This window comes from Antechinus flavipes, chromosome 2 (assembly GCF_016432865.1).
Source record: "Antechinus flavipes isolate AdamAnt ecotype Samford, QLD, Australia chromosome 2, AdamAnt_v2, whole genome shotgun sequence".
Classification (NCBI taxonomy): domain Eukaryota; kingdom Metazoa; phylum Chordata; class Mammalia; order Dasyuromorphia; family Dasyuridae; genus Antechinus; species Antechinus flavipes.
This window is the reverse complement of record NC_067399.1, coordinates 321,489,858-321,513,591: the sequence shown is the minus strand read 5'-3', so window position 1 is coordinate 321,513,591 and position 23,734 is coordinate 321,489,858. Positions and strand designations below refer to the sequence as shown.

At 35.5% G+C, this 23,734-nt stretch overlaps 1 protein-coding gene across 3 annotated transcripts in view; it reads left to right on the top strand.

Annotated features, from left to right (window-relative positions):
• Window positions 1-23,734, top strand: part of RGS6 (regulator of G protein signaling 6) — a 643,116-nt gene that overhangs the window by 547,751 nt on the left and 71,631 nt on the right. For all 3 annotated transcript variants that reach the window (XM_051977664.1, XM_051977666.1, XM_051977665.1), the window contains exon 15: window positions 18,634-18,820. In XM_051977664.1, coding sequence (XP_051833624.1) covers window positions 18,634-18,820 — 187 coding nt within the window. The remainder of the gene's footprint in view (window positions 1-18,633; window positions 18,821-23,734) is intronic.

Below are 23,734 nucleotides of genomic sequence, written 5' to 3'. Positions count from 1 at the left end.
ATTGATAAACAAGTTGTGGTGTATGATTATAATGAAATACAAGCATCTATGCTGTAAGAAATGATGAAGAAAATAGTTTCAGAAAAACATGGAAGGAGTTGATGCAAAGTATAATAAGTGAAACCAGCAGAAAATTGGACCCAGTAACAGCAATATTTTAACAATAATTAACTATAGAAAACTTGATGAATACAGTGATCCACAATAATTCCAAAAAACCTATGATGAAAGGACTGATGAATCTGAGTGCAGCTAGAAGTATATTCTCCACATTTTTTAATTTTTATTGATTTTTTTCACATCTATAGAAATGTGTTTGCATAACTTCTTATGGATAATATGTATCTTATTTTTTGCCTTCTCAATGGATGGGGGAGAGTGTGGAAGTAGAGAAAGAATTTGAAAATAAAAATAAAAACAATAACAAAAAAAATCAGATTTCAGTACCCCCATTTTAAAATGCAAACTCAAATTTGTTGCTTCAGAATTAAAATAATATGAAATCATCAACAATTTAGCAAGCATCATCTTGGTCATTTAGTGGATGACAAGTACTATGTAAGCTATTGGGAGACCAAAACTATGTGTGGAGAGAGAATGATAACCCTGAGGTAGAAATCCTAATGATCCCTGGCAGGAACAAGGTTTCAGAAAATGGAACAGCTGGAGTTGAGAAATTCCCCCAAGTTAAAATTCTCTCGGGGTCCTAAAAAAGAGCTTTACCTCCAAGGAGCTGGCCATCTTGTTGGAGGGATGGCAGATTAGAGAGCAAAATAAAATAATATGTAATTTAAGTCCTAAATTGTAAGGTACAGATCACAAGTGCTTACACTATAAGGATCTGAAATTGCCAAAGGGGTAATTCTAAGAATTGCCCAAGTCACAGGCCCAAGACAAATGACTTCTCTAATGGACAAGAGATTTGAATCCAGGTCTAATATTCTGTTCACTATGTACCTGCCTGATCTACTTTAAATGTTAAAGCAATTCATAAAAAGAAAAAGTACCATGGGCTAAAATATTAGGAGGAAGACTTCATGGAAGAGATGGTACTGAATCTGGGAGTTGAAAGGATAGGATTAATGAGATTCATAAATAGATGATAGAAGATTTCTTGAATTTAAAAGTTTTTTGAAGGATCAGGCTATATCAACTAATACTACCTTTGCACATACTAGATATATAGAATGAAAGTGTTTATTTCAAAGTAAAATTATATCTGCTTGTAAGTAGTTATTATAATGTGCATTTTCATAATTAGAAGAAAATGTAATGAATTATAGCAAAATTATTATTGTTATTATTATTATTATTATTATTATTATTATTATTATTATTATTATTATTATTTTGCTGAGGCTATTAGGGTCAAGTGACTTGCCCAGAGTCACACAGCTAGAAAGTGTTAAGTGTCTGAGGTCAGATTTGAACTAAAGTCTTCCTGACTTCAGGACTGGTGCTCTATCCACTGTGCCACCTAGCTGTCCTCCAAATTATTTTTTTTAATTTAAATTCTTGCATCAATTGACACAATTGAGTCTTTCTAGTGTTAAATATTTACTATATGCCTAGTGTTGTGCTAAGCATTAGGAATAAAAATATAAGCAAAGAAGACAACCCCTATCCTCAAGGAGTTTACATTTTAATAGAAGACAACACAGAGAGATAGCTGGAAGTGGTGCAAGGGAGAAGTGCTTTTTTTTTCTTTTCTCTCAGTGTTTCTTGATGAGTGGATCAAAATATCTTGTAACTTTTCCTCTTCAATTGAATTCAAATTAGCAAATACTTTTTAAGAGGAGATGGTTGGAGAGAGGGTAGGAAGAACAGAAATTTCTGAGGATGACAAGGTGTCAGGCAAGGGAAAAAAAGAGGAAAAATCCAGTATAACTTAAAGCAAGAATGAGAAGAAACATGGCTGGCTAAAATGGTGGTTTCCTAAGAGAAAGCCATTGGGAGAGAATGGGGAGAAATGGTCTTATGATGGAGGTTTGACAAGGTAAGGAGGAGGAAAAAGGGTATTCTGTACAAGGGAAATGGGACAGAAAAAGCAGAGAAATGGGATCCCCTGTGTCATCATATCTCAGAAGGAAGTGTTTATTGTGCATAATATGAATAAGTATGAATCAATATTATATCTTTATATACAGACATGTGTATATCATAAACCAGTCTATACTATTTGGTTTCTGAATATACTGAAGCATTATGCTGAATAAATCTTTGATGGTTGTCTAAAAATCCCAATTAAGTAGCTCAAGCTGAAAGCTACTAGCCTTTCCCACTCCCCATCACAGCAGCAGAGTTTCCTAGCATGCAGTCATCAGAGGCTGGGCAATTCTTTGGAAGTGAAAACATCGTGGGGCCTGAGAGACAGAGCAGCAGCATTACAATCAGCCACAGCAGGGTTTGCTTGAGTGTGGAAGGGAATGGGGGGAGGGGTTGCAGTGCTACTCAAGGGTCATTTCAGCCCCGGGCCCTGTCCAGCTGCTGTCCATTTAATCAGTCCCATGAGTACATCCTTCTCCTTCCAGATCCTCATGATAACTTGCTGTAGGGTTTTCACTGACCTACTGCTTCTCGTCCTTTCTGGATAGGACCATTGTAAACAGCCATATCCTATACCATATATCCCTCGGTGCACCATTATGGAGAGGCTGAAGTATTACGTTATTGTAAAGGGCACAGAAATGGGAGCGTTTGCTGGCTCAGCTGCTTTTGGGTCCAGTTGGGGCCCTTGAACTCTAAATGAGAAACATAATTTTATTCTTTACCCAGGAAAGCTCTGGGTGTAACTGAAACCACATATTAGCTCAGATTAGTTTCATGAAATATGCTGTGCGTTTAAACCCCAGCGTGGGGCAGGAGAGTCTGTCTCTGCCAGGTGTTCAGACGCTCATCCTTCTCAAATGAATCCAAAGGGGACCATAACTGGAAATCAAGCCACTGCCTCTGTGTGTCACTGCCAGCCCCTTTCTCCTATGCTAAGAAGAGCTCCATTTAACCTTGAGCCAAACTCTGTGTGTGTGTGTGTGTGTGTGTGTGTGTGTGTGTGTGTGTGTATTCAGGAGGGCTTGTACATGGACCTGGACTTCCATGTGCTTAGCATGTATATGTGTGGAGAGAGAATGATAACCTTGAGGGAGAAAGGGTCTTCTAATGCTCCCTGACAGGAACACGTTTCTAGAAAAAGGAACAGCTGGAGTTAAGAAATTCCCCTAAGAGCTGTTAAAATTCTCTCAGGGGTCCCAAATTCCATTGCTACCTTCCACTACCTTCCACTGCCTTCAAGAGAATTGGTTATCTGGGGAGGAAGCTTAGTTTATAGTCACTCATCACTGAAACTCTTGGTTGCCATGAACAATGCAGATTTTTTCCTCTTCTGTTTTCATGTTCTCTGCTTACCAGCTTACCAAGTGTTTTCCTTTGTTCTTGATAAAACAAAAGATTACACATCAGGCCTCTATTAATTCTATTATTTATAAATGAAATCTTTTGAAAATGTGGACATGTTTTTCTTTTTTTCATTAAGAAATGTTTTGATTTTTAAAATATTACTGACACTTTTTAATATTATCTCCCCCAAAAAGTCCCTCCCTTGTAACCAAGAAGTATATCCATAAGGTGACATTAACTATGTCTAAGGGCATATACTTCATTCCACAACTGTAGTTTGCCACCTCTTTTCTGAGAGAAGGAAGATACTTGCATCCTCAGTCTTCTGAAATCAAGATGGTTCACTGTATTTGTCTGAGTTCTGATGTCTTTTAATTTTATTTCCTTTCTATTATTGTGTATTATGCCCCGTGTGTGTATTATTCTTTTGGTTCTCCTATTTCCCTCTATCAGTTCATAAAATTCTTACTAAGTTTTTCTGGTTTCTTCATAACCATCATTATTTGGCAATAATAAAATAATTCAACATTGAATTCATGTGCCACAGTGTATTCAGGTACTCTCCAAGCAATGAATACAAGTTGGTTTGTTTTTTGTTTTGTTTTGTTTTTGGCTAACAAACACACACACACAATGTTGCTACAAATATTTTGGTATACATGAAACTTTCCTCTTGCTGAGCTTCTTGATAAATGCTTAATAAACTGATAAAGGTGATAAAGCTGATAAAGGTGTGTGGGGGGAGAGAGAGAGAAGAGAGAGAGAGAGGAGAGAGAGAGAGAGAGAGAGAGAGAGAGAGAGAGAGAGAGAGAGAGAGAGAGAGAGAGAGAGAGAGAGAGAGAGAGAGAGAGAGAGAGAGAGAGAGAGATTTAGCTACTCTTTTAGCATACTTCCATAATGGCTGGACCAATCCAAAGCTATGACAACAATGTGTAATTGTGACTCTCTTCCCTCTTGTAGCCTCTCCAACAATGACTATTTCCATTTTTTTTCTTTTATCTTGGCCAATTTGCCATGAAATGAAACCTTAAAGTTGTAGGTACATGTATTTACCATCCAAATATAGGATTATCCTAATGGTTTTCAAAGGCCTGAGTGATACAATGGAAAGTTTTCATTGAAATGATTACTAAATAGAGTGCCTCCAAAAGAAGCATTGGCTGGGAAGTATTCATTGGAAGAATTGTAAGATTTGCTTTATGAGATAATGATTTCTTCAGATCAGTATATACCACATTATCATTTTTGGTAGCATGTCAAAAATAAAACATACTGCTATCCAAATCTACTATGTACAGCTCAATTAACACCCTTTCCCTAGCAAAGCCACAACTTTGAAGGTGCAATTGCCAGTTAGGTGAATTTCCAGCCATGTTTGGGAGCACAGAATGGCAGTTGACAATGAATACAATGATCCCACCATTGCAAATCAAACTTGTTTTTATTTGATATAAGAATCTCTAGAAAACTTGGTTTATGGTGTGTATTGAAGTCCTAGCTAAAGTGAAAAGCAACATGACATATGATAGGGGGTAGTGGAATGGGAAAAGGGATCATTAGACTCTAGGCTTGGGTTCAAGTTCTCAGTCTGAGCTATTCAGAGACAGGGAAATCTCTAAACCTCAGCTTCCTTATCTGTAAACATGGCACAAAGCATATGCTATATTATCTATCTCTCAGAGCTGCCCTGGGGAACATTATTTGTACCTTTCAAGCTTTGTACATGTAAGAACAAACTTCAGTAATTGTTTATCATACGCCAGGAATTCTGAATGCTACACACAAAGGCAAAAATAAAAGTCCCTGCCTCAAATAAATTCTATAAGAACTTTTTAATGTGAAATATTATTATTATCATATAACTATTTTTTAAATGACCCCGTAAAGCTAAGGGACTATTGGGGCAGTTAGGGAGCACCAAATGCATAGAGTACCAGATCTGGAGTCAGGAAGACTAAACTTCCTAAATTCAAATTCAGCTTCAGTCACTTACTAGCTAAAAGTTACCCTGGGCAAGTCACTTAATCCTGTTTGTCTCAGTGTCCTTATCTGTAAAATGAGCTAGGAAATGAAATTGCAGATCACACCAGGATCTATAAAGAAAATTCCAAAATGAGTCAGTCACAAAGAAAAACAACTGAATGATAACATTGTCCCCAAGGAACAAAGGAGGTAAGCAAATAGAAATTTTCCTTGCCATTGTACACAGTTATTTTTTTTTCTTTGAAGGCAGTGATTGTCCCTCTTACTTCATACCAGGACACACAATATTTACTACTGACAGTGACCATATAGGACCTTCCATTAAAACTCAGAAATAATTTTCTGCTTGGTTCCCTGAAACATACTGCCACCTCTGAAATTAACGGGACCCCCTTTCACAGATCAGGATACAACCTCCCATGATCTAAAACATGAACAGAAATTAGGTCTTTCTTCCTTTTACGATGGAAAAAATGGCTAGATTTGGAGCCAAGAGAACTTTATTTATTCAAATAAATCCCTGTATGAGCTTGGGCAAATCAGCGAATTTCCTTTTACCTCAGTTTTCTCATCTGGAAAAATGAGAAGGTTGAATTGGGATCTCTTTTGTTTCAAATCTGTACTTTTTTTTTCTGTCAGTGTTTTCATGACTGGAGAATCAAAACACATTATAATTTTCTCTCTCTTCAACTGAATTCAAATGAATAAATACGTGTTAATTGTCTACTATGTTCAAGGTAGAGAGTAAATGGTGCAGAAATCAATAGGATTAAGCGTTATAGATATTAACTTTAGAAACAATGGGATCCCTGCCCTCAAGGAGTTCTCATTCTGGTAAAGGGGAGAAAGAAGGGGAAAGTGGGGAAGAGAGGGAAAGAGGAAGGGAGGGGAGAGAGAGAGGGAAGGGGGAAGGAAGCAGAAGAGGGAGAGAGACTTATGTGTGTCCATATATACATATATACTGCATGTGCAGATATTTATACCATTAAATAGGGTGGTTATTATAAATAATCGTTCACTGCTGGGCAAAGGGGAAATCCAGGCAAATTGCTTTAGAAAAATTTGAAGAGGAATCAGTTTTAACTTGGGGAATCATGGAAGAGGTAGCAGCAGAGATGAGCCTTGAAGAAAAAGAATAATTTTGAAAGGATGAGATGAAACAGGATTGGACTGGCCTGTGACAATATTCTACAAAGAGGCAATAGATGACACAAAGAACTCAAAGAATAGCTGTGAAGGAGAATAATGTAATATAAAGCCATAAAGGTAGGCTGAGACAAGTTTGTAAAAGACCCTCTATGCCAAGCTAAATAATTTCATATCTTCTCTCTGTCTTATCTCTCCAAAATGAGCCCTCTGCTTCTCATTTTGGTTTTCTCTGGCTTAGTACAATTTGTAAGATGGCAGGGCATGAGTTAAAACATCCAAACAAGCAGGAAAGAGAACCCCTTACATTTTTTATGAGCTGTTCCATCTCCTGAGAGAATGGAGTTGTTCTTCTAACCTGCAGATTGATTACCCCTGTTCCACACAGTGTCAGCTGAAAGAAGAAGCAATTAAAAGAGAGCACAGGGAAGCTCCAAGTTTCCCCCCTAGAAAAAGCAAGCTAGCACAGGGACCCCAAAGTCCTGTCAAGAAGACAGGGTATATTCTATGACCAGAGGAATTTATCCCTAGCCCAAATATAACCAATAGTTAAAGAGATGAGATAAAAGTGGTGGGACTCTGAAACATTTAAGCCACGATCAGGTAAATGGAACTAAGCATCCATTTACATCATCATCATAGCTGAAATAGATGTCATTAAAGTTGAAGAGAGGAAGCTAGGCAGTGCAGTGGATAGGGCACTGGGTTAGGAATTAGGAAGACTCATCTTTCTAAATTCAACTCTGGCCTCAGGCATTTACTTCACTCTGTTTGCCTCAGTTTTCTCATTTATAAAATGAGCTGGGGAAGGAAATGACAAACCACTTCAGCATCTTTGACAAGAAAACCTCAAATAGAGTCATGAAGAGTCAGACATGACTGAAACAACACAACGATAAAATTAAAGTTGGCAAACCTTATGTAACTCATTTTATTTGATTCTCATGGAAGCCCTATGAAGTGACTATCCCCATTTTACAGATGAGGAAGCAGAGAATCACATCCTTGATGCTGCTATAAAAGGTTGCAGAGATATGTAGACAGAACCGTGTTTCCAAGTTGAGTCCAGTCTGCCTGTGTCCAGGTTTGGCCAGCAGAGGGCATGGAAACTCTTCTTTTTTTTTTTTTTTTTTTTTTTAAATAAAGGAATTTGCTTAACCTGGTAACTAAGCTGAGTACTTCCGTAGCTGCCTAGGCAGTTTTACATATTATTGTGCTCCTGGTTAGGAAAAATGCTGTAAGCCAGGAACTCTCCCATTATACCAAGCAGACCTTCCTGGCAGCATTTCCAGAACTGTCAACCACCATGGGGAGCTCCTAATTCTGTAAGCAGTTTTAAAAGTCACCTCCTGTGGCAAGGGACTAAAAATGCCAGGATCTAGGCTGGGAGGAAATAAAAGGTTGGCTCTGACCTTGACTTGATCCTGCCTCTGTGGATGTTTAAATTTCTGCCCCAGGGTTAATGGTATTTGTCCTTAACCTTTCTTCCTCCCAGGCTCTCTTCCCTGCCTTCTTCCCAAAAGGTTTGTTTGGAGTCCTGAATTTTGAATCAGAGGAGCTCATTAATGCTATTCAAAGTGCCAGCACCCTGGCTGATGGCTGTTCATTGGCAATGACTCTGAGAAAGGAAGGACAGGTGGTTCTCCATGATACTGCTGCGTCTTTGTGGCTCACCAATCATTCCAGACCTTCTGCATTAAGTAGAAGAGGCTTAGTGCTGGACGGGCGGCTTTTCTGCAGCTGATTCCCTGCTGACATTCTAGGGAGAGGAAGATACCTGCAGTCCTTTGATAAGAGCTGAATGTGAAGGAAACCAGGGCCATGCCTCCCCTAACCCATCAGGCACTGAGAGAGCGCTTTGTTGTGTTTTCGGGGGGAATATTTGTCTGGGAGCAGAGAGTTTAGAGATTCAGGGGGTTGAGGGTCCGAGCTCAGTTCTATGGTGCTCGCAGATAGCAAAATAAAACCGCAATTCCTGCCCTGAATTTCAAATCAAGGAAAGGCTCCTTTGAAGTCATGGCTAGATGCCATTTTGACAGCTTTGTCAATGTGACCATAGCCCAGATGCGGCAGGTCATCTCAGGGGAGTGCAGGCAGCTGACAGCAGAGCGCCCATGATGTGTACTGAATGGAGAGCCCTGCAAAGAAATGCCAGGGGAGAGGGACCCATGCAGCCAGTATCCAATTCTCCTTTTTTTCCCCTTTATATCATTATCACTTTGGGTTCCAATAGATTCTCAACATTTTAAATTCCATTGGTTTTTTAAGATTACTTTAAAATTCATAGTTAGAATTTTTTTTTAAACGGACCTTCATTCCCTTGGGTTATATAGCACACTATACAGAATCTCCCAGACAACAGAGCACATTGGGACAGTCTCTAACAACAGGAGACAAGCAAAGGTCAAGAGCAGTCTGGTCTTTTACTTCTTCTAAAGGTCTTCCCAGAAGACCTGATAGTTCTTCTAGGGCACTAGGGACAGAAAATTGCACAAGATGAATGCCTTCTTGGGACTGTAATGAGGATAGGAAATGATCCAGATGTCCCCCATTTGTGTGAGAAATTACATAGCCCCAGCAGGCTGTAGGAAGGCCTGCATTAATGATGCTGACTGCAGTAGCCCAAAGGAAATTTGCCCTCTAGCCTCCCAACACTAACTCAGTTTTCCTTCTCAGGTTGTAACCTTAGCCTCTCCCTTACTCCCATAGTCAGTTAGTTATCAAGTCTTGTCTTTCTTACTTCTGTTACATCCAGCATCTCTTTTATTCATTCCCTTCTCTCTACTCATGCAGCCCCTATCCTAGTTCAGACCCTCATTATCTCTCACCTTAATATTGCAATTACTTCCTAAATGATCTCTTTGCTTCAAGTCTCTTCTTCCTCTATCCATCCCATTCAAATTGATATTCCTAAAACACAAATCTGGCCATGTTGCTCCCTTCCCTCCAAAAAGAAAAATGTTTAGTGATTCCCTATTGCCTGTCGGAAAAATATAAAATATTCAGCTTGGCCTTTAAAGCCTTCATTTCTTGGATCCCAATCTATATTCCCTTTTGTGAACTCTCAGTTCTGTCAAACCGGCTTGATAGCCATTTCTTCATAAACAACATGTTATTTTCTTCCTCTGTGCCTGTATGTAAATGGTCTCATAGTCTGTAATGAACACTTTTCTCAATTCTGCCCTCGTATAATCCCTACTTTTAGATTATAGCTCAGGTGCTGTCTCCTGTATGAAGCCTTTCTGAAACTCCAGATATCTGGACTCTCTTCCTCTTACATTTCTTATATTTTACTTTGCATACATTTGATGTTTCTTATCTGTGTACTTATCGTGTTTCTCTGTAGAATGTAAACTCTTTGAAATCAGGACCATTTTTTGGTCTTTCTATTGGGATTCTATATGTAGTAAATATTTGTTGGATTCAATTGAAGGGCAGTCTTTTTTGTATCTGTAAGACAAAGAGCAGGACAACAGTGATTCTAGCATTCTGCATTATGTGATTCAAAACAAGTCAGTGATAAAATCTTTTTGAGGCCTGTTTTCCAGGACCCTTTTAGAAAAATATCACTAGCTTTTTTTTTCTTTACTTCTTTAATATGACTTTAATTTAATTTTTTTACTATTCTTAACTTGAAAAATAACAACATGAACATATTTATATAAAAAGAACTGAAAATGAAGATTTCCAGTGAACCAAAAACCTGTATTTCAAATAGCTTAGTTTTTTTTAATATTATGTTACAAATTCAGCTCATTAATTCCAAAGTTGTCCTGCTTATGTGTTCCCCTCTAGAAGACTCCCTTCTATTCTGTGAATTTTAAAAAATATTTCAATGATACTCTAATTTTCTTTCATTATAACTGTCTTCTCCACCTCAACTCTTTCCTCCTCCAAACAAAAAATTTTTCCTTAAAAAAAAAGAAAGACACATAGCCAAGAAAAACAAATCCAATTCATTGCATCTAAAAATATTTCTCTTATTCTGTATATCTAATTCATCAGTTTTCTGCCAAGTGAGAAGCGTTTTTCATCAAAAATCTTCTGTAGTAATTGTTGGTCATTATGTTATAGAGTTTTTAAGTTTTTCAGAGTTATTTTTCTCTACAATATTATATTCATAATTTTAGTTCTGCTCATTTCACTCTATATCAATTTGTATTGCTTCCCCAAATTCTCTGATTTTGTCTTTTTCAACATTCTTATGACAATAATGTTCTATTACATTCATATAGCATAATTTGTTTAGTCACTTCCTGATTGATCATCATTGCTTTAGTTTCTAGGTTTTTGTTACAACAGAACATTTTGCTATAAATATTTTGTACATGTGGGATATCTCTCTCCTTTATGTCTTTGGGACATACAAGTATTAGTCACAGGATCAAAGATTATGAACAGTTTTGAGGCATATAGTACCAAAATTGCTTTCATGGATGAGTAGACTACTTTACCCCTGGTCTTATTGGAAAGGCATTTAGCATCTTTCCATTACAAATAAAGCTGGCTCTTGGTTCTAAATAGATACTATTTGTGATATTAAAGAAAGATTCATTTATTTCTATAATTTTTAGTGGTTTTAATGTATTTACTTTTTCAAGAACCTTTTCTGCATCTATTAAAAATATCAAGACAGTAATGTGGCACAGTAGATGAGCATCAATCCTGGAGTCTGAAAGAACTTAATGTAAATCCAGCCTTAGACACTAACTATATGACTCTGGGCAGTTCACTTAGCCCCAATTACCTCCAAAAAAAAAATCATATGATCTTTATTGTCACATCTATTGTGTTTATAGTTGTCCTAAAATTAAGCCAACTCCGAATTCCTGATATAAATATAAACTAGCTTTATGTAAGCTTTTAATTTTTTTCTGTATAGTTTCATATTTTTGCTGATATTAATGAGGAATATTGCTCTATAGTTTTCTCTTGTTTATCTCTTCCTATATTTGATAAATGCTGTATTTGATTCACAAAAAACATTTGTAAGAATCATATTCCTATTTTTGCCAAATGCTAAAATTAACTGCTTTTTTGATGCTTGATTAAATGTACTTATTAATTCATTTGATTCTGGATTTTTTTTCTTTGAGAGTTCACCTATTTTTCTTTGATTTATTCTGTGACTGACTAATATTTAGGTTCAAATAATGTAGTCGTCATTTAAATTTGAATCCTTTCTTCAGATGCCTTTTATTGGTGGTAATTTTATTGCATTGTGGTCAATTAAAGAAATCTATAATGTTTGGGATGGGGGTTGTATTTGTTTACAAAGTTTTTATACCTCAGGACATAGTTTTTGTTAAGGTACTGTGTATATCAGAGTATAGTATAGATCTATATTCCTTACAGTTCACATCCAGTAATTGCCAGGATCTATCAAATATACCTTTAAAAAAAATTCTATTCAGGTCTTTAGCTTCTTTTTTGTTTAACCTTATCAGATTTATCTAACAGAAAGGAGAGGGAACACATTGAAGAATCCAACTATTAAGATTTTGCTTTCTATTTTACTTGTAACTTGATTTTTTTTCTTTAAATACTTAAATACTATGCCATTCAGTACATATGTACTAAATATTGATATTATTTCATTGTCTGAAGTGTTTTTAGGCATAATGTAATTAGTTTTTATCTTTTAACTAAGTCTAATTTTACTGTTATTTTATCTGATATCATGATGGCTACCTCGACTTTTTGAAATTCATTTGGAGAATAATAAATTTTACTCCAGCCCTTCATTTTAAATGTGGAAATCTTTGTATATAGTCCATTTCTTATAAATAAGTTATATTGAACTCTGTTTTCTGACTCTTTCTATTCCCTTTATTTTATCGGTGAGTTTATTTTGTTCATGTTCATAGTTATGATTGTTAATTTATATTTCTTCTTTCACATGCTCATATATAATTTCCTCCCATTGCTCTACACGTCCCTCTTTAGAAAGAAGATGGTTAAATAGAACTGAGATAAATAGGAGTGTTTTATAATGGGTACATTCAGCTTCCATTCCACTGCTCCTTTCATCTTACCCCAGTTTCCAATCTTTGATTCTTAACTTTCTTTTTTGATATCTCCTTTGTTATTCACCTTTGAAGTTGATCGCGTGTTGCTTCCCTGACTCTATCTTTCCTTTCACATCCCACCCTTTCTTCTCTTTGTCTTTGCCTTATTAAGTTTAATTTATTTTTATGGTAACTGTGTGTATGACTGTGTAGGTATGCCTTTCTAGTGCATATAATACATGATGCCCACTCATATTTATACATATTTCTTGCATTCTTCAGTTATAACAGTTCCTTTTCCTTCTTCCTCACATCTTCCCTATTCCTTTTTCCTGCCTTTTTCTTTACTCCCATTAGATCCTAAAAGCAAAATGAAATGACACCCTAAGTTCTGTATTTTTAACCTTTTTACCTCCCTCTAAGATCCTTAAAGAGATTGATATTCTAAAGGAGTAATTATTTTCTTAATCCCTATTAAAATATAATTTTATGATTACTTAGCTATTTTCTCTTACTCGAATTAGGTTTCTAGGATTCTCTTGACTCATGTGTTTGCATTTTGAATTTTCTATTCAGCTCTAATTTTTTTTTTAACCAAGAAGTCCTTATTATATTAAAGATCCTTTTTTCCCTCTGTAAAATGATACTTTCTTGTTGTGTCTATATTTTTTTGTCTTTTGGAATGTCATATTACAAGAATTTCTCTCTTTTAGAGTATTTGCTGATAAGTCTTGTGTGATTCTTAATGTAGTGCTTGGTACTTAAAACTCTTTACTTTCTGCTTATTGAGAGTATTTTTTTCCTTTGACAAGGAAGGTATGAATTTTAATTATAACATTCCTAGAAGTTTCCTTTTTTTTTTTACTTTGCTATCTACATCTGGGAAGTCTGCATTTAAAGCTTCTTGAAGTATTATATAAAGGTTTTATTGTCTGGTCATACTTTCAGGGAGTCGCATGATTCTTAAATTGCTTCTTCCTAATCTGTTCTTAAGATCAATTACTTCTATTTACTGATATATTACATTTTCTTCTCTTTTTTTATCATTTTCCCCAATATTTCTTTTTGTTTCATGGAATTTTTAAGTTCTTTTTTGCTCCACCATGATTTTTAAATGATTTTGCTATTTTGGTTTTTAAGTTGTTTAAAATATTTTTCCTTCAGAATTTTTATTTCTTTTTTTTTACCCTTTTTTGTGGTACTTGTGATCAATCCATTTTTTCCTCTGAGGCTATGCTTATAGATTCTGTGGAGATATTTTTTTCGGCTTTTACCTCTTAAGTACTTCTTGACACAAAGATACTTAATCATTGTGTGTAGTGTCTTCTTTTGTGCTGTCATATCTTCAGCATTAATTCCTGTTGGAGAACTTTTATGTCAAAGTTAGGCTGCTCTTCTTCATCTACATTCTTGAATGGGGTTTTAGGTCCTGTTTTCCCCTGAATTAAATTTCTTGAGTTCCTGCTATTGTCCTCCACTTCTCTTGGTTTGTCTGTGCTCAGAGCTCTAGGAAATTTCAGTCTTCCCTGGAGCATCCCAGTAAGACAGGCTTCTAGGTGATTTACCTGACCTCATGTTAGCATCCCTGACAGAATCCCTTTCTTAATGCCTGGAGGCTTCTGACTGTCTTTTTATGCAGTCATCAACTGGCTGACAATGCTTACTTTTGTTTCTCTCTGGATTTCTTAATCACTATTTGATCTGGTGTCTTTTGTTGATCTTTTCTGGAGATTATTTGAGAGACTTAGAGGGTTGGGACCATCTCACTTCTATTTCTAAGGTCCTAGTTTCACTCCCTTTGGTATTATAGCTGTTCTTAGAAGCTGAAAAGAAAAGAATACAAGGGGATGGCTCATGAGTTTAAAGAAATTATAACACTTACATGGAGAAACCAGCTACAGTAGTTATCTAACTGAAATACAGACATTTGGACAATGAACAACTGAAAATGCAGTGTCCAATTAGAATTCTCCCATCTTGTGTCCTTTGAGAGTCCATTGCATGTTTCTTTCATCCTCACTCAGTGAAACAAATATACCTAGGAACAATAACAGGAAAAGAGTAAAGAATCTGAGATGGTATTGGAGGTCAGGAAAAAGAATACTGGCTATAGGCCTAAATGAAATCAGATGCAATTCACAATATGAAATGTCCAGGACTCCAAGATAAGCTAGAACCTGACTGAAGGTGTATACCATGTTTACCAACACTATAATGTCTTTATGGTTTATATGCTGTTTTGAATATCATGTTAGGTTGTCCAGGATACCATCACTGCACTTTCTTGCCTAACTGAGCTGTAGATATTTCTTGAAAATCAACTACAAGCTAAAGCTGAGTTATTTTCAAAACCATAGAATCCATACTGCCTCTACCAACTAGTGTTAGGTACCTGAATTATAGATGAGGAAGCTGAAAGGCCAAAATGATGGTTTAGTAAATCAGATCAGACCATAGAATATAAAGAAAGAAGGAAGTTTTGAGATTAAATTATGGATCATTTTATAGATGAAGAAACCAAAGCTCAAAGAATTTTAATTTCTCGTCCAAGTGGCAGAATGGAGATTGGAACCAGGTCTGATATCTGAAGCAGTCCTCCAAATTTTGTATTTACCACATAGTCTACCAATGACAGAACTGTTTCCCTACTCTACATCTGTTAGCATTACATTTAAATGCTGCATATTGACTTTTCTCATTGAATTATTTTTGCTGTATTCGGGATTCTCTTTGAGCTCTCTGCCCTTTTTTCTCCCTTTCCCTATTCCTTTTTGGATGGGAAAGGAGAAAAAAGTAAGAGGAGGGAGAGGAGGGGGAGGAAAGGGGAGGAAGAGGAGGAGGAGGAGGAAGAGGAAGAAGAGGAGAAGGAGGAGGAGGAAGAAGAAGAAGAGGAGAAGGAGGAGGAGGAAGAGGAAAAAGAGGAAAAAGAGGAGAAGGAGGAGGAGGAAGAGAAGGAGGAGGAGGAGGAGGAGGAGGAGGAGGACAGACTTCAAACTTGATTATTCTCGGAGTTTCCTCCGCTAATTCCTCTTCACATAAAAGAGATTGTAATTATTAGGAATGGCCACAAGGCGTCACCTTAGTGATGTGCTAGATGATTGAAAATATATAAAATGAAAACAGTTAATCTTTAAAGAAAACAGGTAGATTTTACTGAGGATGAAGATTAGCATACACTTTCTTAAAATCCCAACTGGTCCTTGATACTAGGATATAGAGTCAATCTAGCTCATAATGATGTTGTAAGACAAGTACTTTGTAAACTTTACGATTCTAGATAAATGTGAATGATGTTGAAGATAAGAATTCCAATGATGACAATAAGAATAACAATTGTTGTCATCATCGTCATTGTTGATATTGTTGGATCTCTATCCTTTTCTTTACTGCTCTGTTTCATATAGTTGAGATAGATCATAACGTCAGCTTCCATGTTCTCTCATTTGTAACTGATCTTGATCTAGTGACACCTCCCTCATTCACAACTCAGAAGATAGGTTCAATGTACCCAAAAGATGAAAGAGCAATAGATGTAGGATCAAAAGATTTGACTTTAAATACCACTTAGTTTTTCTACTCATATGATTTTTAGCCAATCACCTCACCTCTCTAGGTCTCAATTTCCTCAGTTATAAAATGAAGGGATTAAGTCTGATGATCCTGAAAACCCTTTCAAATTTTAATCTTAAAACCCTATGACATGGAATCAAGTTTCCAACTTGGCCACCAGTTAGTTTTGTGCCTGAATTCATAACATTTCTGAATAAATTGTCCCATTTATAATAATAGGAATTGTCACACTATCTTACCTGTGACAGGGTTCTTATAAGAAAAACATTTTTGTTAATAACAATAGTTATTGAAGGTTTTCCAAATGCTTTACATGCCTTGGAAGGGAAGTGCTTTTATTATCTCTTTAAATTTATATTAGGAAACTGAGGCAGAGAGAGAAGTTAACTGACCTGCTCAGGGTCACAGTTAGCAGATAGCTGAAGCAGAATTTAAATTCATATCTTCCTGATTTCACAATCAGTGCTCTATCTGCTGTAATACGTCATAATCTTTTGTAAACAGAAAAGTATTGCATATGTGAGAGCAGTTGTAGCTTTTATTATCATACATCCTCATCTAGAGTCACTGACTGTATCTGCTTTGGGGCCATCACTGGGGACAGGATACTGCTGTCAAGAGTTCAGCTTTAGTTTCCAGTACCCAGTTCTCTTAATAACTGAATTGGTTTTGTAGAGTTAATGTAGGGCTAAAGAAAGAGGAAGGTGGGAGAGAGATTTTTCTCTTTGCTAAGTACTCTTTGATTAAGAGTACTTAATCAGACTGCTCCTTCCTCCTTTTATACTACTCCTAGTTCCCTATAAGCACCTTCAACACTGATTCCTGTGTAGTACTGCCATATTTAAGACAATGCTACACCTGTTTGGCCCATTTTCCTCTAAAGAAAAAAGCTTTGTCAATCTATTCCATTTATGTTTTGTTTTCCTTATCTGCAAAGGGATGGATTCTAATGATCCTTTAGCTCTAAAATTCTCTTTGGTCCTCCTCACTGACTTATTTTGGGTTGTTTTGAGTTTTATTGAAGACTTTTTAAAAACACTTATCATTTTTCCTATGTATTCACACACACACACACACACACACACACACACACACACACAAAATCACCTCTCTTGTAACAAAGAACAACAGTTAAACAAAGTCAATCATCCCAAGAAACCCCATCTAACAGCATTACCAGCATTGTGGACCCACAACTCCTACTTTTTTTATAGGAAATGTGATTCATAGTAGTTCAGTTTTTGGTATACTATAGTCATTGTGTATATTAACCTTTTGGTTCTACTTTATTCAATCTGCATCAGTTAATATGTATATTTATTCTTATACTTCTCCCTGTAATTCATTCTATTTTTTTGTTATTTTAACAAAATGTTTCTTTCATGATTCTGAACTTAACCATTGATGAACATGAACATTTCTCTATATAATGATTAAAAAGAGGGACTACGTAAGAAGCTATGAATCTCCATCTTACATAAAATCAGCTTGGATTTGTTATCGTTTAGAGGGAAGAAGATGTGTTTAGATTTTGCGTAGTTCTGACACTGCCCTGCATGTCAGTGTCTCCTTATTAATTTTCTTCTATTATCCTTTTTATTTTCTCTTTTTTGGTGCTCATCTGGAAAACCATTTTTAATTCACACTAATAACAAAATAAAGCCACCAATCAATATAAAATATGATATCTTTCATGGAAATTATTTGAGACCATCACCATTTTTCTATATTTATACCAATAATCATCTCTTTTTTCACTTAATAGTATTTTTTTTCAATTGCACATATAGTTTTCAACATTCACTTTTGTAAGATTTTGAGTTCCAAATTTTTTTTCTCTTTCTCTTCTTTCCCTCCCCCTTCCCCAAGACAGCAAACATTCTGATCTTATGTATATTTTCTAATGATTCCTTAATGTTCTTCTGTTCCTTTTTTTCAATATCACCCTTAACACTCTCATTTCTCCTTACCTCCAAAAGAAAAAAATTACACTCCTTGTTACAATAAAGTACAATCACGTAAAACAAATCGACATATTGGCTCTGTCTGAAAATGTATGCCTCATTCTACACCTATCCATCACCTGACTTACAAGAGATGGGAAGCATGATTTGCCTTCTGGAGTTCTAATTGGCCATTGCATTGATCATAGATGATCATAGTCTTTCACAATTGTTTTCCTTTACAATTTTGTAGTCATTGTATAGAATATTATTCTGACATCCTTGCATCATATATTTAGTCATAAATTAAGACATGTAGAGGAAGGCAAAAAGTTTCTATGGATCAGATTTTTGAACATTTATGCCCAGTTCTCCCGAGAAGCATATGTAATCCTTTCCAATATCATCAATTCCATTACAAATGAATTACAAAAGATGACATTAGAGGAAGTACCCCAGGTAGGACTATAGTGAGTATTGATGCTATAGACTGTCCAAGTCCTAGAACCTGACTCCATGGAAAAACAAGGGTCATGAATTTATGTGTCTGTTTCATGGAATTAATGGTGTCTTTATGCTCCCAATTCAAGGTTTTGGTTGGCTGTTCAAGATCTCAAGAAACAACCTTTACAGGATGTGGCAACTCGGGTGGAAGAAATTTGGCAAGAGTTTCTGGCTCCTGGAGCCCAAAGTGCAATCAATCTGGATTCTCACAGCTATGAGAAAACAAGTCAAAATGTCAAAGACCCAGGGCGATACACATATGAGGATGCACAGGTTTGCTCATTTACCTGACTGATTCAGATGCCAGGTGTTCATTTGCCTCCCTCCCCAGGCCAACTCTTTAACAAGAGACAAAGCTACTTTGGGTAATTATTAGTTCAGATTTCACTAACTGCAAAGCTATGGCCAAGAACTATTCAGAAAAAGCACAGAATGATATTCTGAGTTTTATATCATCCCAAGTATATTATTTGAACTAAGAAGAAGCTGCATGGCATGACTAGTAGGTCTTCCTCATTTGGGTTTAAGTCATAGTTCAGAAACATGTGTGATCCTGGGCAAATCACTTAATCTCTCTGTGCCCAAGATAACTTTGTAATATTAAAAATTACAGATGCATTACCAATTTCCATCAATTAAGGAAGTGTATATACTAATGGAACTACCCTCTAGCCTCACCACCCAAAATCATAATGTGACTACATTTTATTATTCTACTAGTTTGCAATTTTGCTAAATTGTAAAATCACCAAATAATAATCATAGAAATTTGTTGCCTTGTCCAGATGCACATGGAACTCAGCAAACATAAAGGACTTACATACTTCTTGGTTAAGGCAGTGCTGGAACCAAGAAATAGGTTATAAGCATACTATTTTTCAATTTATTTTTAAATAAATATTTTCTTGTTGTTTTTCTAGGGATGAGAACTAGGTACAGTGATGTAAATGGCTTGGGAAACATACTTTGCCTAATAATTTGCATTAATTTCATAACTTAAACATCTATTTTCTTCTTCCTAAACTATATCTTTCCATTCCAAATATTACTGTTTCATTAAATATAATAAGACTCTGGATCTTCTAGCCCCAAAATGTATAATCTTGAGCTTACCAAACTATCACTAAATATGTATAATGCATGTGTGAGTGTGGGTGTGTATATATATATGTATATATATATATTATATATACATATACACACACACACATATACATATATATGTGTATATATATATACATGTATGTGTATATATGTGTATATATACATACATATAGATAGATATGTATATATATACATATATGTGTGTATATGTATGTATGTATATATATATAATATACACACACATATAGATAGATAGATAGATAGATAGATAGATAGATAGATAGATAGATATACAGAGAGAGAAAGAAAATATATGAATCCAATTTCCTCCCTTTTCAATAGATGGAAAAGTAATAGAGCAAGAGAGAGAATTTAAAACTGAAAATTAAAATGGCAATTAAAAATAAAAAATATTTTACTAGAAGATGAGAATGAAACTAACAGTTTATAGCAAATCATTCTTTTTTTTATTAAAGCTTTTTATTTTCAAAACATATGCATGAATGTTACTAGTGGGCTTATATCCCAAAGAGATATTAAAGAAGGGAAAGGGACCTGTATGTGCAAAAATGTTTGTGGCAGCCCTTTTCATAGTGGCTAGAAACTGGAAATTGAATGGATGCCCAACAATGGCTGGGTAAATTGTGATATATGAATGTTATGGAATATTATTGTTCTGTAAGAAATGAGCAGCAGGATGAATACAGAGAGGCTTGGAGAGACTTACATGAACTGATACTGAGTGAAATGAGCAGAACCAGGAGATCATTACACACTTCAATACTATGTGAAGATCAATTCTGATGGAAGTGGCTCTCTTCAACAATGAGAGGATCCAATTCAGTTCCAATTGATCAGTAATGAACAGAACCAGCTATACCCAGCAAAAGAACACTGGGAAATTAGTATGGACCACAACATAGCATTTACACTCTTTCTGTTATTATTTGCTTTCATTTTTGTTTTTCATCCCAGATTATTTTTACTTTCTTTCTAAATCTGATTTTTCTTGTGCAACAAGATAGCTATATAAATATGTATGCATATATTGTATTTAACATATATTTTAACATATTTAACATGTATGGGACTACCTGCCATAGTAGGTAGTAAGTGAAGTGAGCAGAACCAGGAGAGTTCTGGGAGTGAGTGGGAAGGAGGGGAAGAGTTGGAGCAGAAATTTTTGCAAGGGTCAGTGTTAAAAAATTCCCCATGCATATGTTTTGTCAATAAAAAGCTATAATAATTTTTTTAAAACATATGCATGGATAATTTTTTTTAACATTGATGCTTGCAAAACCTTGTGTTCCAAATTTCCCCCCTTCCCCTCATCCCCTCCCTATATGGCATGTAATCTAATATATGTTAAACATGTTAATATATATATATTAAATCCAATATATGTATACATATTTATATAATTATAGTACTGCACAAGAAAAAATCAGATCAAAAAAGAAAAAATGAGAAAGTAAACAAAATGCAAGAAAACAATAACAAAAAGTGAAAATGCTATTGTGATCCACACTCAGTTCTCTCTCTGGGTATAAATGGCTCTCTTAATCACAAGATCATAGGAACTGGCCTCAATCATCTCATTGTTGAAAAGAGCCACGTCCATCAGAATTGATCTTCATGTAATCTTGCTACCACAAAAAATGATCTCCTGGTTCTGCTCACTTCACTTAGTTTCAGTCCAGTCCTCTCTAAAATCATCCTGCTGGTCATTTTTTATAGAACAATAATATTCCATAGCATTCATATATTGTAACTTATTCAGCCATTATCCAACTGATGGGTATCTACTCAGTTTCCAGTTTCTTGCCACTACACAAAAAGCTGCCACAAACATTTTTGTACACGCGGGTCATTTTCCCTCCTTTGTGATCTCTTTGGGATATAAGCTTAGTAGAAACACTGCTGGATCAAAGGGTATACACATTTTGATAGCCCTTTGGGCATAGTTCCAAATTGCTCTCCAGAATGATTGAATGAGTTCACAACTCCACCAAAAATGTATCAGTGTCCCAGTTTTTCCACATCCCCTACAATAGTCATCATTATATTTTCCTGTCATCTTAGCCAATCTGAAAGGTATGTAGTGGTACCTCAGTTATCTTAATTTAGCAAGTCATTCTTGAGGCTTGGCTTCAGTGACCATTTTGGGGTCCCAAATCACTAATTTTCAATTGAGTTTTCTGAACTTAACATTCATCTACCATATTGCTTTAAGGAAAAATATCATTGACAGGAGGAGTATTAGGTTCCTTAGTCAATTCAAATCAACAGCATTCAGGCACTATGCTAAGTGCTAAGTATGCAAAGAAAGACAAAACACTGTCTCTGCCATCAAGGAACTGACAGTCTAATGGAGGAAGACAAGATGCAAACAACCACGTAAAATAATAGGTATTCAGAATAAGTTGGAGATCATTTTAGAAAGAAGGAAGGGATTAAGATTAGAGAGGACCAAGAAAGGATCTTCTTGTAGAAGATTGAACTTTAACGATTTGCACCAAATCAGGCTGAAGAGAATATCCTTGGCCCAACCACACCAAATGGACAACATTGCTGATTCAAGGAATCCCAGCACCTTTTGCTCTACCCCTGTCATGAATAAATGACTAAGCTAGGCTGGTTTTCATTCTTTTGTTTCTTGTCTACTTGTTTCATATAATCAAGCTTAGATCTCCTTTTCAAGATACCATGTTGTGACCTAGTAAAGGATATTTTTTGAATGAAAAAGTTGGGGAACAGGTTGGCATTATTCAGTAGGGTAGCCTACTATAAAATCCCTACAGGGAAGATTTGAAGCAGAACCTTTCATGTTCTGTCTTTAATCCAAAACATAAAGAGTATAAGACCAGAATTATACCAGGTCACTTTAGTCATCCAGCCCAGTCATTCACACATTTCAGCAAATCTTTGAACTGCTGGAGACTAGCTCAGATTATAACCATCATTCACTTTATCATTCTTTCTAATTTTTATCCACATCTATTTTTTTCTTTTTTGTAAAAATTATCTATAACAGAGTTTTATTTTTTTTTCACTTGCAACCCCCTTTTTTGCCAAAGAGATGTTTACATGACCCCAGGTATATAGATACATAAAATAGGTATACAAACCAAACATTTATTGATAATAAATCATCATTTCACTACCCCCATATTCAGTTATGAGATCCTGTATATGGTATCGTGAACCACAGTTTAAAAAGCTAGGCTCTAAAATATCTGCCCAAAACACTAGATCAAGAGCTCTTAACCTTACTTGTGTCAAAGAACCCTCTGACCAACAGACAAAACCTCAAAATAATGTTTTAAAATCATTGAACCTGTTAAATTTCATCTAAAGATTAGTGGGGGACACTACAAAGAGACAGAGCAAGTGTTTATTAAGTGCGTATAATGTGCCAGTCACTAGACTAAATGTTTTATAAATATTGTCTCATCTGATATATACAACAGCTCTATGAATAGTTGCTATTTTTATCCCCATTTTACACTTGAGGAAACTGAGGCAAACAGAGATTAAGTGACTTACCCAGAATAATACAACTGGTAACTACCAGTTAGTTGATTTCAGGTTTTCTGAGGCAATAATTTAACTCGGGTCTTTCACAGATTCTAGATTTAGCACTCTATTCAGTGCCTCTTACCTAGCTTCCTTTAGGGAAATAAAGACATATTTTTTTCTTTATTCAAGTTCATAGATACCCTAAAATTTATCCATGGTCTTCAGCTTAAGACCATGATTTTGATTCTTTTAATGTGTGAATATCACTGTTGCCCTCAGACTATACATCTGTTATCTATTATTCTCATTAAATAACTGACTTACATCCTTGCTTAGTCATAGATGCTTTTGATATTTTTCTTCCATTTTTTTGCACAAAATTCATCACTTATAAATATGCTGTAGTTTACTCTTAGCAACTATATGTTTTCCATTGTGTTTTAACTTATCCTTCTGATTCTTCTGAGAACACAGTTTATAACTATATAGCAATACCAAAAGAACAGCAACATTAGAAGAGTATTAGCAATATCAGTAGAATATGAGATAGACTTTGCAACAGGC